Raw genomic sequence first — 14,492 nt, 5'->3', positions numbered from 1 at the left:
CTTGTCACACACTGCATCCCAGAGTAAGGCCTTGAAAAGCTGAGCAGATTGGCTCTGCTGCATCACTCAAGCATTACCCTGGCCGTGCCTTCACACTTAGCAGCTTCTGCCATGTCTCTTTGAAATAAAGAGAGGGGACTGGATATTGGAAATAAGGTTGATCTGGCACACCAGTCAGGCACATAAACATCAACAAAGTAACTGGAATGGTTTTTGACTGCAAATATTACGTCCCCAAAATATGTAAAATATTCATTCACGAGGGACAGATCAAGGTGATTACAATATACGAGTTACATGATGTTGAATGTTCAGCTGTGGGATCCAAATTTATAAATATATATTTTTGTTAATGTAAAGATTTTGCACGCAAGTGACAATTGTAGTTCAGCTGTATACATGTGTGCATTCTGACAGGGAAAGAAAAGATTAAAACTCTCGGCTCAAAACCCTTCTAACAGTTTATGCAACATTGCTATAAAGAAGGATTCTCATTGCAGTCTTTCTGATTTTTTTTTGCTATAGGCTTACAGCCAATGTGAAGCATGAGCTAGCATTTAATCATTTTTATTAATATAAAAGCAATATGTCAAAACCATATTTTTTATCTTGACCGCTTTACTCTTATTTCAAGGAAGCTGAAATTCTTTGAGAGCAGCAGTCAGGAGGAAGTCCTAGGAGCCAGGCCTGTATTTGTCCTTTGGGAATTGCTAGGGACCCTTCGATCTTTACAAGAGAGGAGCAGTAGTGACACTGATCCATAAATGCACCTCCATCCCGACTTTCAGTGAATGTCTATAGTACGTGGAGAGGATTTGATCTATCTGCCTGTCTTCTCAGACTACCAGTAGTCCATTTGTCATGGTGCTAGATTGTTAGAAGCTTGTCTGCAAGAAACCAAACACTCCTTTTGTATTTTTTCACTCCTGCGAATGAGCACATGTATTTCTGATCTGTATTTAGGGGCCCATGAACCTCATGCTCTTTCAGTCACTGCTGAGGAGAAACCCAACACGATTGCTCTGGTCAGTCATGTAATTAGGAGGCTGAGGCCGATTTCTGGATAAATTGAGAGCTATCAGTTTGAAGTCAGTGGAAGGTATTTAGTCTGTAGATATTATTAGCAGGGCTGTTACTGAACACACTGTCCACTTTTTAACATTACCTTTTCAACCAGGATTTTGAATAACTGGAAGTGGTTCCTAAGAGCTATAAACATGATCTGGAGAACCCTTCTTAATATGAGTGTTACGACTTCTTGATTCAGTCAGAAAGAGGCTAAGTGTGCATTATGATGGCCTAGCAGCGTATCACCAAGAAAAAGATTCTTGAAAGGAGGCTGCACTCTGTAATTTCATCCCAGAGGGCTTAAGAGGCTCCATCAAGTGAGAGGTGACTGGAAATCCAAATTACTAGTGCCAAACTGCTGCAAATTGCAAGGAAACCTTGTGGTTTCCCTTTCCTTTTAGGCTTCCTTACTGCATGCTCTGGCAGTTGTAGGCTTGATGTAGAAGTTGTTGAGTGAAGTTCTTCAGGCTGTGACACGCAGGAGGCCCAATGAGATGATCGTTGCAGGTCCCTTCTGACTTCAGATCTGTAAATCTTTGGACCATATTGATCATTGCTATAGATCATGAGGCAAGCTGCAAGTTACTCCACCCCAGTTGCAAACTCCAGTCATCATTTTCTGGGCCTAACTTCGAGAGACCGCAGTTATCACCTATACCTAACACGTGTAAACACATCCCACAGCATCTTCAGTGTAGACACTTTGGAGCTGGCCACATGACACATGCTTTGTCCCTTAGACAAAATGCTGATTCTTATGTCTTTCATTGTGGGTGATTTGGGATTAAAGACACACAGAAAACGACAGGTTAGATCTGGAATCAATTTTCATTTACAGCTGAGAAGCAGTTATTGATGCTGTGCTCACAGTTCAATAAAAGATCTGAAGATATAGACCTCGCATTTCTTTTTCAATATAAGCAGCATAATCAGTCTCAAATGTTTTTACAAAGAAAATTGTATTGACAGTTTTATTAAAATTGCTGTCTTTAAAGTTTCAAGTTATCCACAGTTTGACCTACTTGAATGGTTTTTAATATGCACACTGACCAACCCAATGGATTTTTGTGTCACGTATTTATAATACCAGGTACACATCTGTTTAATGTATTATTTGGGAGGTATTGTTACATCTAAGCATTGCCTGGGTTTTAAACTCTTGCAGTATTGGCACAGAAAAGAACATTGGCATATACATCCATATTGCATTCAGAGGTCCTCTTGCAAAATATTTTTAGATTGGCCATGACAGATAGAGTCAAGGCAGATGACAGACATGTTCTTAGTTCTTAGACGTGTAATTAGGTGACTAGGCATTTCAGAGATGCTCTTAATGCTCTTCTGTAAGGAAAGGAAGTGCTTTTAGATGGCTTTATTATTCTGTTAAAAAATATAAATCAGAAATTAGAAAGAATACTGAAGATTTTTAATTAGTATCTTGATGCAGGTAAAAGAGCTTGGATAAAAGACAGGTTAATATTTTTGTTCTTTAAAGCACCTCTGTATAACTCAAATTAGCTTTGAGCTCCAAATGAGTTGTGCCTGGATACAATATTTTAAGTAGCTGTAGTGTACCCAATTTTCTTTAACCAGCTCCTCTTTGTTCTTCTGCCTAAGGAATAGTCCTGTTAACCTTTGAAATGTGTACTTAATTTAAAGCACATTGCTAGCAATCTGTGTATTTTTTAACCAAAGAAACTTTGATACTAGTTACAGACCTGCTCCATTATTTTCAGTATTTCATGTATATAGTATTTTTGGCAGAACAAATCAATGAGATGTTTTTCTTTTATATATTTTTTTTCCTTCTTCACTTAATGATTGCCATCTTATGTGCACTTCTCTGATAACCATATAAACACAAGACATACGTATAATCCATGGCCTTGGCCTATCTTCTGTATTTTACACAAACATATTACTTTCTTCTAGGTTACTATTAGGTAATTGCCAACAAAACGTTTGCCTTTGTAGCTCCATCCAAAAAGGTGATCAGCCATAGCCTGAGCTTTGAATTCTTCTAATGCATTCTGAACTTTCAAAGCTTTTACTCAAGTTAATTTTTTTTAAATCTATGAAATGCAAAGATGCATGATGCTTTCATCATGTAACACTTTGAAAGAGGTCACCATATCACTTTAAATTGTAACAATAGATATCCTTTCCTGTTGTCATTTATCCCATTTTTTATCTGGATCCTGAACAAGCTGTTTACCTCCCTAAGGTTTCTCTACATTTCCATTTACTTTGTTATCAGCAGAAAGGCTGAAGAACAGCTCTTCAGTAATGACATCAATACTGCACACACAGTGAGAGAGGTCATCTTGTCAAAGCTATAGAAAAATCAGATGGATTAGGATGAAACTAGGTGCAAAATAACTTTGATAGAGTCTTTAATGTAAACAGTTTATCTGCCATTGGGTTCCATTGAAATCCCAGAGTGATGCAGCATCGGTTGTAGCCACAGCAGAGTGTGTTTTGATAAAAAGCCCACATTTCAGCATTTAAGATCTGCAGTCATGTTTTATAATTGTAAAGAAATGTTTTCATTGAGACATTAATGAAAACAGAAGCTATTAGGATAATACAGTCATTCTCCAACCTTGTCAATCTATAACCGTGAAAAATCCTTTCATGAAGACATATCTCTTCTTGCTACCTCAGTCCATTTTAATTGATACTCAAATTATTTTATTCTGCACAACACTAGTTGAGACAGCCATATATCATCAACTGTGCAAAATGAATACTCTAGCTTCCATTAAACAAATCTTTGGAAATAAGAGATTTGATGGCCGACATGTCTGAGGTAATAATTCACACACTAATCACATAGGTTCCTATCATAGTATTTGTTCATTATCAGCAAAAGCTTTCAGCAACCACTGTGAGATCTGGGGTGAACTTGGTGCAGTTATGAGCAAAAAACATGGCATACCACTGAAATACATGGTGTTATCAACGGCTTTTAACTTGTTCAGATTCACAGAATCTCATGTAATTGCTTCTGCACGTGTTATTATTGTGGAGGTCATCCATCAGTGAGGAAGGGGATTAATACAAACTTAGGACAAATGGTTGCTGTAGACTGCACAGTTTTACAGCTCGACAACGGTAAGTTTGCCCCTGCAGGATGCAGCCATGGTCTTACACAGGCTCTGGGGCAGCAGCTGCATGGACCAGCACAGGATCTGGAGGAGCCCCATCCATCCCGCTGAACTGCCTTTTCCATGGGTTGCCTGGTATGCACTGGCAGCTCAGTGTCTCAATATCCCAATATCCCTCCACCCCAGTAGAGAAAATAATATAGGAAAATAAAATACCAGAAGGCAGGCAGCCCTAGCGAAGGGCTGAAATTCCTTAGTTGGACAGATGGATAAATACAGCTGCAAGAAGTCCTTTCCTGGCATTCCCACAAATAAGCACACACTACATAGCCCCTCAGTGCTCACTTAAGCAGGTGCTTCTCTTAGGTTTAGTTTTTCATGCTATCAGCCTGAAGCAGCCAGGCTCTGCCAGCCATACCACGAGACATCATTCACCTGAAGGAGAAGCTTTAAACACAGACCTGGTGCCTCTATCACTAATTAAATAGAGGTGGAAAGGCCATTTGTTTGTGAGCACAGCCACAAGGACCAGACGTTGGAGATCTGCCAGCCTCCTTGGGATGGGACAGAGGAGGGAGATACAGCTTTCAGTCCTTGGGATGGATCGTGTACTCTGTGTGTGTGTGCATGCCTGTGCACACATGTTTTGTAAAGAATTATTTATTGTAACAATGGAGGAAAAATACATTTCCCCAGGTTGTTTGGCATACACATACTACTTATGCAAAAGCCTTGTATTGTTTTGACAGCAAACTGAGGCAGCAGCAGGTGAGATAATTGATTGACACCAGTACTGTTGTTAAGAGAAAAGCCAGACTTGACCATACTGTCCTGTAAAAATAAATCTGAGGACTGTGGTATCTGTGGGCCACCTCGGTGCTCAGCACACACTAATCCAACCACATAGGAAACATTTATCTTCTTTTTCTCTTCAAAAGGAGAGTGTGATTTTTATCACACATGCCTTGAGAACCATTTTGGTAAAGAAATTGTCTGGCTTTCTTATGCTGGCCATCTGCAGCATTGCTCTTACTTAAAAGCCCAAGCAACTGTCTGAACTTCAAAATCTAAATTTTGGGGAGATTTTCACGCTGGTAAAGTATAGTTCTAGTATTGGCTTAGAGGCTGGGGGGCTGCAAATATCTCAACAGAGGGACTCATAGGTGGCCAGAACAAGTGTAGAAGTAGGTGATGAAAAGGGCATGATAAATCCAGTAATTAGCTTCTGTCAGCCAGAATAAGGGGAGAAGAAGTGAAAGTTGATCTCCCCTGGAGGAATTCCAGAAGGAGAACAGTAACGAGAATGAAACACCTTAATTTTTCTTACGATAAATGCATCTGCCACTGCAAGGTTTGCTGGGGTTAGAGGTGCTTCATTTTGTACCAGCAGGATGAATCTTCCCACAACAGACCTCCTGCCCACTTGTAGGGACAGGTTCAGAGCACAGTGTGACAGTGCAATTGATTTGGGCAGGGTTCTCACACAGAGCATTCATGATTTACAAAACTACCAATTTCATGGCAATTTATGTGTAATTTTCAGGGTGCAACACAGTGATTGGCTAAGTCATCTGAGCAATATACTAAACCAGACCAAGGGCAGCAAAGTTATTTCATGTGTGTTTACATCTGCTGCCTGTTTGTAATAGATTTAATATTCAGTGTAGATTTAATGTTCAGTATAAATTTTTATAATAAATAATAATAAATAGTAATAAATAATAATAATAAATAAATAATAAATAATAATATATTTATATTATATACTATATATTATATAGTATATATTATATATTATATATTTAATATAAATAATAAATCTTTGGTCCTACATAGGAAATAAATGGGTGGCGTGAACAATAGCAACATCAATTCACAGCTTCCCAGCACTGCCACTGCTGGTACCATTTGGCTGTGCCCTTTTGCTTCGCATGTCTAGGAAACTATTCATTGATTTAGAGTACGGAAGAGACTAAGAATGGGTTGGGATCTAGGCCTTTGCCTAAGAGATAAAGGCCTTTGCCGCAAAGGAGGATCTGAGGGCATAAACTGCAAATGAACAGGGATATGAGGGGCTGCTTCAGTGATGTCTGCCTATCCTTGTTCCCATTTTGACACAGCAAATGTGAATGCTGCAAAGGTAGCAAATAAACATTACACACTAAAAGTACACCTCGTTATAAGACCTCAAAACATCAGCACTGTTCAGGTAAGTCTCGGATGGAGATACAAAGAATTATTCTCCTTTTGTTAGAACTGGACAACCGAGGAATACACAGATTGTGGAGACTGTCTGCAGCTGCACAGTGAAATACCAGGAAATTATTTGAATATAGCCTTTTTCTCCTCCTTTCTTTAGGGAAGACTTTTTTTTTTGCTTCTCTTGTAAATGTTTCTTGACCTTTTCTCTGAGTCTTTTGCCACCTCTAGATTTTTTATCATGTGATTAGAGTGTTGAAACATGGCTATGGAGTAAGCCCAACAAATAAATGATTTTTTGATTTATTAGCCATCTGGAGGGTTGAACCAAACACACATTCTAGAAGAAGTCATCTTTAAATAAGAAGACAACAAATACTGAGCTTTATTCCTAGTTAAATGTTTTATATTTTCACAGTAGGATTATCATCTGCTAAACTTGGGACATTTGTAATGAATTTGTAACAAATTATTTGCTAAGAGGTGTTGTTTCTAACCAGAATTTCAATTCAGGTGTTTTTTTTTTTTCTTAAAAAATGGACTATTCAGTAGAGTTTTTCCAACTTTGCCTCCAGGGCTGGATATTTGTTTTTCAAATACAACAATTTTTATGAAAAATCAGGCCTAGCTCTAGTCAGGAGTTCAGTTCTCTGCCACAGAACTCTACAATGACCAAATTGGTATTGTCAGAGCATTTAAATGTACTGGACCTCAAGAGACATTCTGAGCATTCATTAGCATTTGTAAAGGAACTTGAAAATGTCTTAGAATATAGTCCGACAAAAGTAGAATTCTTAGAATTTGTAATGTCATATTAGAATTTCTCCTCAGTTGGATGAAGGTATCAAAATTAGTATAATTATCAACTTCTGTTGAAAGAAAAAAGAAAAAAAAAATTTTTTTTGAAAGAATCCAGCATATATCAGAATAATTGAGGAAGGGAGATACTGTTTCAAGCTTCTTCTGTCAAGTTTTACTGGTGCTAATGTACCAGCTTTTTTTTTAAATGGAATAGTCTGTCAGGAATGAGAAATGTCCATGTTTTTCATTACACACTTCTTTAGTTTGATTTCCACCACTGGCCTGATGTAAATGTAGGGATTTGGGGAAGAATGCTGGCAGAGGCCCAAACATGTCTGTGGTGTTGTTCAGTTAAAAGCAGTTCACTCGCATCAGGGATGAAGGTTACTCCTAACCCACAGACAAACTTTTTTAGACTTGATCACTTAAACTCTGTTTTCCATTTTACCCAGCCTCCACTGCACCAACTGAAATTAAATTTCCGACTGGTAAAATTTCACCCTAAGTATTCTTGAGCATCTCTCTGTAAAGCCATGAAGGTTACTGCATTGCTCAAAGCAATGATGAGAAGTTCTCTGTGGTTCTGCTGCTTAGAAACTGAGAGAAGAACCTAAGGTGGATTTGCAGCAGCTCTGGGAAAAAGTTAAAGCATGGAGGTCTTCCTCCTTCTGCCAACATATTCGATAACTTGAAGTGCCATCTGTCTCAGCCTAAGAGACACTTCAAGGTTCAGCAATTGCCTTCTTAGGTGTTTGATCAGTGCTTCTGAATCACGAGTGTGAGGAGGCATTCTTAAAAAATGCTGACTTATTTTCAGATCTCATTTCCTCAAAATCAAATGTTTCTCCTGAAAATCCTGGATATTCAGTTGTGCAATGAAAAATGTTTATTTTTCTTCAGACAGCGGACAGTTCCCCTTTAAAACATGACTGAAAATCTAATTTGCTTTCTGCAGATGCCAGTTATTTTACATTGATATTTTTGAGCTGGCCTTGTCTGAATTTATTCTCCTCAGGTCTTTGTGATGTAGGAAAGTTGCTCTGACTGGAGTACTATTTTTCTGGTTCTTTCTATCCAAAAATCAGTCTGGTAACTGATGATCATGAAGAAAAGCATCATTTTTCACATTCCATGGTCCTTGTGTACAACCTAGAAGCAGCCAGTGCTTATTTCCTTCTTAGTTCTTCTGTGTAATAGTTAAATATCTGTTAATGAAATAAGTTTGTGGATATATCCACACTACAGATCAAATAAAGCACAATGCAGATGGCTCTTGAACTAGAGCAAAAACAACTAATGTCAAAATCAGGAGTAATGCAACATATGAAATAGAAGTCTTTCACGGTTGTAAAAGTCATAGGAAAACATCCCTGGGCAAATATGCTCTGATGGATGACCCTGTGTATCTGACTACTTTTGATTTATTCCTCACCTTCTTTCTTTTATTCACCACTGGAGTCAGCTGTTGAAATAAGGTCTTACGGAGTAGAGACACAATTACAGAAAGGCCATAACCGGGAAAAAAAAATCAGGAGAAAATTGCAAATTAAAGTGGAATGATTGTCTAGTTCATTCTGACTTCCATTTTCTAATCATCCTAAATTATTTTAAAGCATATTTTCAAGCTCAAAATTAGCAAAGGTCCCATGATGTAATTCTCCTAACAGCCATTGAATGTTACATTATACCAGTCCAATTTCATTCCAATCTTTTGCAGCATCATCTCCCACTCAGGGCACATGTATCATAATTTAGGGAGGCCCTACCTGCCCTATTTCTAGATAGTACTTTTAGTACATGAAGTTTAGGAATCATTGTGGAGTTAAAACCAGTTTCTTATTTGTAAAGGCCTAGGAATGTAAGATAAAAAAATAACTCTTAAAACATGTTTGTCTTTGAAATATCTTAAATTAATAATCAAAGCTCGCATCAAGTCTAAAACAAATCAAACTCAGTCATGAAGATGAGAAATGGGAATTATTAACTGAGTAGCGAGGCTGATGGAGGCTCAATGAGATCATTTTGTTCAAAGATTAAAGGCGATGAACACTGAAATAGTTTAGTAGGATGGCTATGAACGCATCTGACTAGAGCTGCTAAATTCAGTAATGATCAAAAGTTAATTATCAAAGCAGAGAGAACTACTCAACACAGACAATTTGAGTCAATAGCTAAGCAGCCCAGCAAAAAAGTAATTTGGGAGAAGTATTTTCCTATAATGAAGTTATATAAAAGTCGTACATTTCAAAGAAACCTGCCTAAAACAAGATTGCATTCTTGCTGATCAGAGAAAAATAATTAGCTCTAATTGACAGACCTGCTGCATACCAAATATTTTCAAACAATATGTTTCTGCATCAAAGCTTAATGTGTAGAGTTACTCAATGTCACTTTGATTTTGCCTTTCTTTATCTTCTGCCACTGGGCATGCTCATGATATCGCAACAAATGTGCTTTGAAAAATGAATGAGCAACACCTACAAGATAAAAGCAGAAGGCCAGATCCTGCATTTCTTTCTCAGACAGAATCCCTGCCACATTCTGTGCTGTGTTTAACATCATCATGTTCCCACTCAGAGACAAACTGAATCATTTGTAGTAGGAAATGACCAGTTGCTTTATCATCCAACATTAAACTAGGCTAGTATGCATATTAACTTGAGAACTTGCAATATTTTTTCTAAAACTCTGTATGAGTGAAGAACACTCTCCCCCCAGCATGTGCCATTTCTTACGAATTAGGAAAGTGCCTTCTCCCAGGAAAAAAAGGGGAAAATTCTCCAGGTAAAAATCTAAGATGTGATACGTGCTAGAATGTTCGTAGTCCTGGAAAATAAAATACATCTGTAATTCTCTGTTCTTAAAGCTACCACGTTTCTTTCAGAGTAAACATCAACATAGCTAAGTATTCAAAAATCAAATGCCCAGTTTAGACTCTGCTTTTTAATATTCCATGACTTTGACATTGCCTGTTCTTACTCTCTGAAATATCTTCATCTTCTTTAATCTTTCATGCAAACAGTTTAGCTCACACCATCACACACGCTGTCTGGAATATCTTCTGCTTTACTTCATATTAGAATTGACTGCATTATTTACTTCTGATCCTAGACACTCTTCACTCTTCTGTTTTCTTTTCCTTAACTGTATTTTGATATCCATTTTTGTGTAGCGATTTTTGAATAATTTAGAGGGGGAAAAAAACTTGTCTGAGATTTAGATGCAAGTTTCACATGCCAGAACTCAGAATTATTATAGTCCAGCTATTTGGTGTATAAGTGTCAAATGAAATATCACTGTACAGTCGAAAATTCTTCTGCCATGGTGGAAGGCGGTGTATAAACTTTGAAAATAGTTCTAGTTCCTTGCAGGTTAGGACTGAAACTTTGCATTTAATGGGAGGCTTGGGAAACTGAAATATCATTTTCAATGGTATTTTAATCCATTTTAAATGAAGTGTTTGTGTGTTGTTACATGTAGTTTATTACTTAAATTTCATCATAACATGTTTTTGACTTTGTGCATGCATGTGACAGCTAAAAAAAGGGAGATTTAGGAGAGTATCATTGGAAGAAGGCACAACTCACATTATTTCACTAATGAGGTAGAGATTCCATTTCATCATAGGCTTGTTTGAGAGGCCATAATTAGGTTTAGGTGTGTAATACTTACTCGTGCAATTTTAACTTTAGGATTTCCTGGAGTTTAAGTGTTTTATTTAGCAACCCTACTGTACAATTACTATAATTGTTTCCTATCGTGCATTCATTGATTTATTCTTTAGATGGAAAATGTAATCCAAATGAAACAAATGCATCTTTCTTCACACACTGGAAGCCAGCCCAGAGTGTTGCTGTTGCTCTGTGTTAGCTCTCACAAGCTTTAATTCAGATTTTAACTTATTATTAGGGATTTCCATGGATTTAAACAAAGATTTTATCTTTGCTATGATTGGAGGCAAAAGAGCCAAAACAGTAGGTATTTTGAAAAGCTCATCCCATTATAGAGCCCAAAGGAGAACTCATTCTGGCAAAATATGGAACCCAATCGTGCAGGTCCCAAAGGTTTAAAAAGTTAGCCAGTTTTCATAAAGGATTTAATTCCTTAAGGGCTTATATGGGCATTTTTCAGGACCACTAATATTAGCAGTTCCTGTGTGGGAACCATATTCTTTCCATCACTAAGCATACCAGAGGTTAAAGTTCCTCACCAAAATCCTTCTCTCCAGTTTTGGTAGGCTTTACAAAAATAGCTCCAAAGGTAATTAAGCACTGAAACTTTCCTTTGTGTAATAGGTTTATGGATCAGTTGTCTTAATTCTGCCTTTCACTGCTCTCCGTGCTTATAATCTCACTAACCATCTGACCAGTTTCCACATTTAAATCTATTATAGCCTGATTTGTGTGAATGCTAGAAGGAACTCTATAAAATTATGTGAAACACCAGTTTATCTGAAGGTGCTATTTCAATCCCTCCTGCGTTAAAGCATTATTTACCTGCTCTGAAAAAATTCAGAGAGGATGCAAGGTTGGTTCAGGTTACATAATTATGCTACAGAAGCATTAAAAAAAAATAAAAACCCTCCACTAAAATCTTGAGCAGCTTAACCAGTGTGATAGACCGGCGCGGCCCTGCCGTCGGTGCCCCCAGCTGTGTTGCTTAGCAACATTTTAATTCAAGAAGAATCGAAGGAGATGAAATCCCCGTGGAGAGGGAAACAGAAATAAGAGGGCCGTTGACAGATGATCTGAGTTGTTTCTTCTAATATACTGTGAAGATCACTGGCTCTTTTCATGAATGATAAATGGACTGTACACAGATCAATGGGTTCAGCAATAAACTGGAACCAGGCTCCATGTCTGAGGTGGTGCAGGCCGAGAGGCCCAAAGATTTACTCATTTAGATGATTTGGAGTGTGTTTTCTCAAAGGTTTCACAAGAGGAAATTGATCTGAACATTTGGTCATCTCTTGCCCTTTTCTGTTGTTGGCGAATAAAAACTGTTTTGGAAGTGGAGTCCGTTCTTCCCTTTATTTTTTCCTGTTGTTGTTCCTGTTCCAGATAGGGACAGATAGGCAGTGACAAGGGGGCCAGAACTCAGAGCGGGAAATGAAGTAATGAGCAGTTCCTAAATGCTCATAGCCATTAAAAATAAACAAACCACATTGATATCACAAACTGGGAAAGGGGTATTTAAAACTTGTAACGCTATCTCTCTGGAAGGGTCCAGCTACATCAGACGTGTTCCCTCTGCCCCGGTTGTGGCCGGCTGCCCCGGTGCGCCCTTCTAAAGAGCATCCAGTAGTTGGCTTTGCTGTGGCTTGGCTGTGCTGAGGCATGTTGTTTAATTCTTTGTCTCTCCCACCCCTCTTCTGTTTACAGGCTGCTGAAAAGACAAAATTGAGAAACATTCCTGTAAAGTAAGTTCTTTTTATATCCATTTTGAAATGTTACTTTAATGAACTTTTTGAGTACAGTCACTAAAAAGACTGGGACAGTGAGAAGGGTGATAAAAGAGAAAACAGAGTTCAAGTTGCCCCTAATAATATCTTTAAAAAGGTCAATATTGCTGAAGAAAGCTTTTGATTTCTCATGTGTCCCTAATGATTGCACTCCCCAAGTTTCATCCAGTTTCCATAAATTAATGTGTTGTCTATGAATAGCTGCCAAATAATATCACAATCATACTCAATACATAGTGCTCCTAGCCTTGGGGAGGTTTGTACATGCTAAAAAGATTATGATTTTTAATTGCAATCCTTGAGAAGGTCTGACAGGGGGGAAGTAACTAGGAATGTGCCAAATGATTTCTAGACACATGGGAATATTTTGCACCTATGTATCAAGGTTTTGCCATCCTGTTGATTAAGAGCTTTCTCACTCAGTACATGCATCTCTCTCACACCACACACGCATGTTTCGGCTCTTTACAGTTGGGCTCTGTGAAGGATGAGCAAGCTACGAGGGAGCAATTTCCAGGGCATTTTATGAGAAGTTCTTAAATCTTAGGGCACTAGCAGCAAGACTCAACCATATATCATTGAATTAAGAAAGTTGCTATATAGATGTCCTGGCTCTTGAGAAAAGCCATTTTCAGTTAAAGCTACCAACATCAGTGATTCTCTTTAAATAATGAATACTCCGGTCTTAATGGGCTCTTCTGTACCAATAAAACACGTATTTTTAGCTTCAGTAGGTGATCATTGGAGTTTAACTAAGTCTCAGTAACTGTATATTCCTGTTATGGACAGAGGAAATGTTCTTGTTTTCATAGTAGTTTGCTGATCGTGCTGCCTTTTGGACTAGAGTGGTTTTGTATTTGTAAGAACATGCACTGACAGGACTCGCAAATCAGTGTACTTTAGCACATATAACAAAAGAATACAGTTCTACTTCTCACTTGGTTTCCATCATGTATAGTCATTTACATCTTATGGAGTGAATGCAAAATGTGTACGAACACTCCTTGGAGTGATTAGGCAAGATGCAAGATAGTCATAAATCACTCTCTCTTTATGTTTCATTTAATCTGATAAAAATTAGAAATAGGATCCAGCAGGGACCTGATAGCACCTGAAACTTCTAATAAGACAGGAGACCTTTCTTGCCTGTAGGGCCAGTTCAAATTCAGTGCAAGCTGAATTAAAGTCATTGTTACCTGGTGGTTGTTTAATAGAGAGTATGAAATGAGCTGTGATTTCACTTCACCTTCCAGAGGATCCAGGAGCTGCAAGGTGATGAGAGTCCTGGGGAACAACTCCAAAATAGTCGTTTTCATTCATTCTCTTTCTTAATATTTTGGGTCAAATTCTCAAGAATGGCTCAAATAAATTGAGTTTTCCCATGTGTGACAGAGATATTGAGCTTTGCAGTCATTAAGTAGCACGTTTGTGACGCTGATGCCCAATTACTTCACCAGTAACGTTTGAGAGAGGGGGAGAGGGTGATTTAGGTTAAATCATTCTTTTATGGGGCTTGAATGAGTGTAACAGTTTGGAATGGAAGAAGGCCAGATGGACAGTCTTGCTCTTTCCACCTACATGTGCATATTTCACCCTGTCATTTTCCCCCAACTGGTTGTTTAACTTCTCTCTGACTACGTTCATGGTTGCAGCTTCAATTAGTACCCTAGGGAATCCATTATACATATTAATTACACTCTGTATAATGAACAGCTGATAAATCTGCCTCATATTTTTCAGTGAAATGTAACTATTTAAAGTACCTGTATGCAATTATGATTTTATGCTAGAATATTAACTCTCAGGGCAAAAGTAAGAATACTATTTCCAAGATAGCAGTCGTAGATATGGATTGC

The 14,492-nt window shown here is 37.9% G+C and overlaps 1 protein-coding gene across 11 annotated transcripts in view; it reads left to right on the top strand.

Moving 5' to 3' along the window:
- Window positions 1–14,492, top strand: part of AFF2 (ALF transcription elongation factor 2) — a 336,498-nt gene that overhangs the window by 244,181 nt on the left and 77,825 nt on the right. For all 11 annotated transcript variants that reach the window (XM_035541447.2, XM_035541446.2, XM_035541445.2 and 8 more), the window contains one exon: window positions 12,557–12,594. In XM_035541447.2, the coding sequence (XP_035397340.1) occupies window positions 12,557–12,594 (38 nt within the window). The remainder of the gene's footprint in view (window positions 1–12,556; window positions 12,595–14,492) is intronic.

Source organism: Cygnus atratus, chromosome 13 (genome assembly GCF_013377495.2).
Source record: "Cygnus atratus isolate AKBS03 ecotype Queensland, Australia chromosome 13, CAtr_DNAZoo_HiC_assembly, whole genome shotgun sequence".
Classification (NCBI taxonomy): domain Eukaryota; kingdom Metazoa; phylum Chordata; class Aves; order Anseriformes; family Anatidae; genus Cygnus; species Cygnus atratus.
Note: the sequence above shows the minus strand (reverse complement) of the source record. Positions and strands in the feature narration are given on the sequence as shown.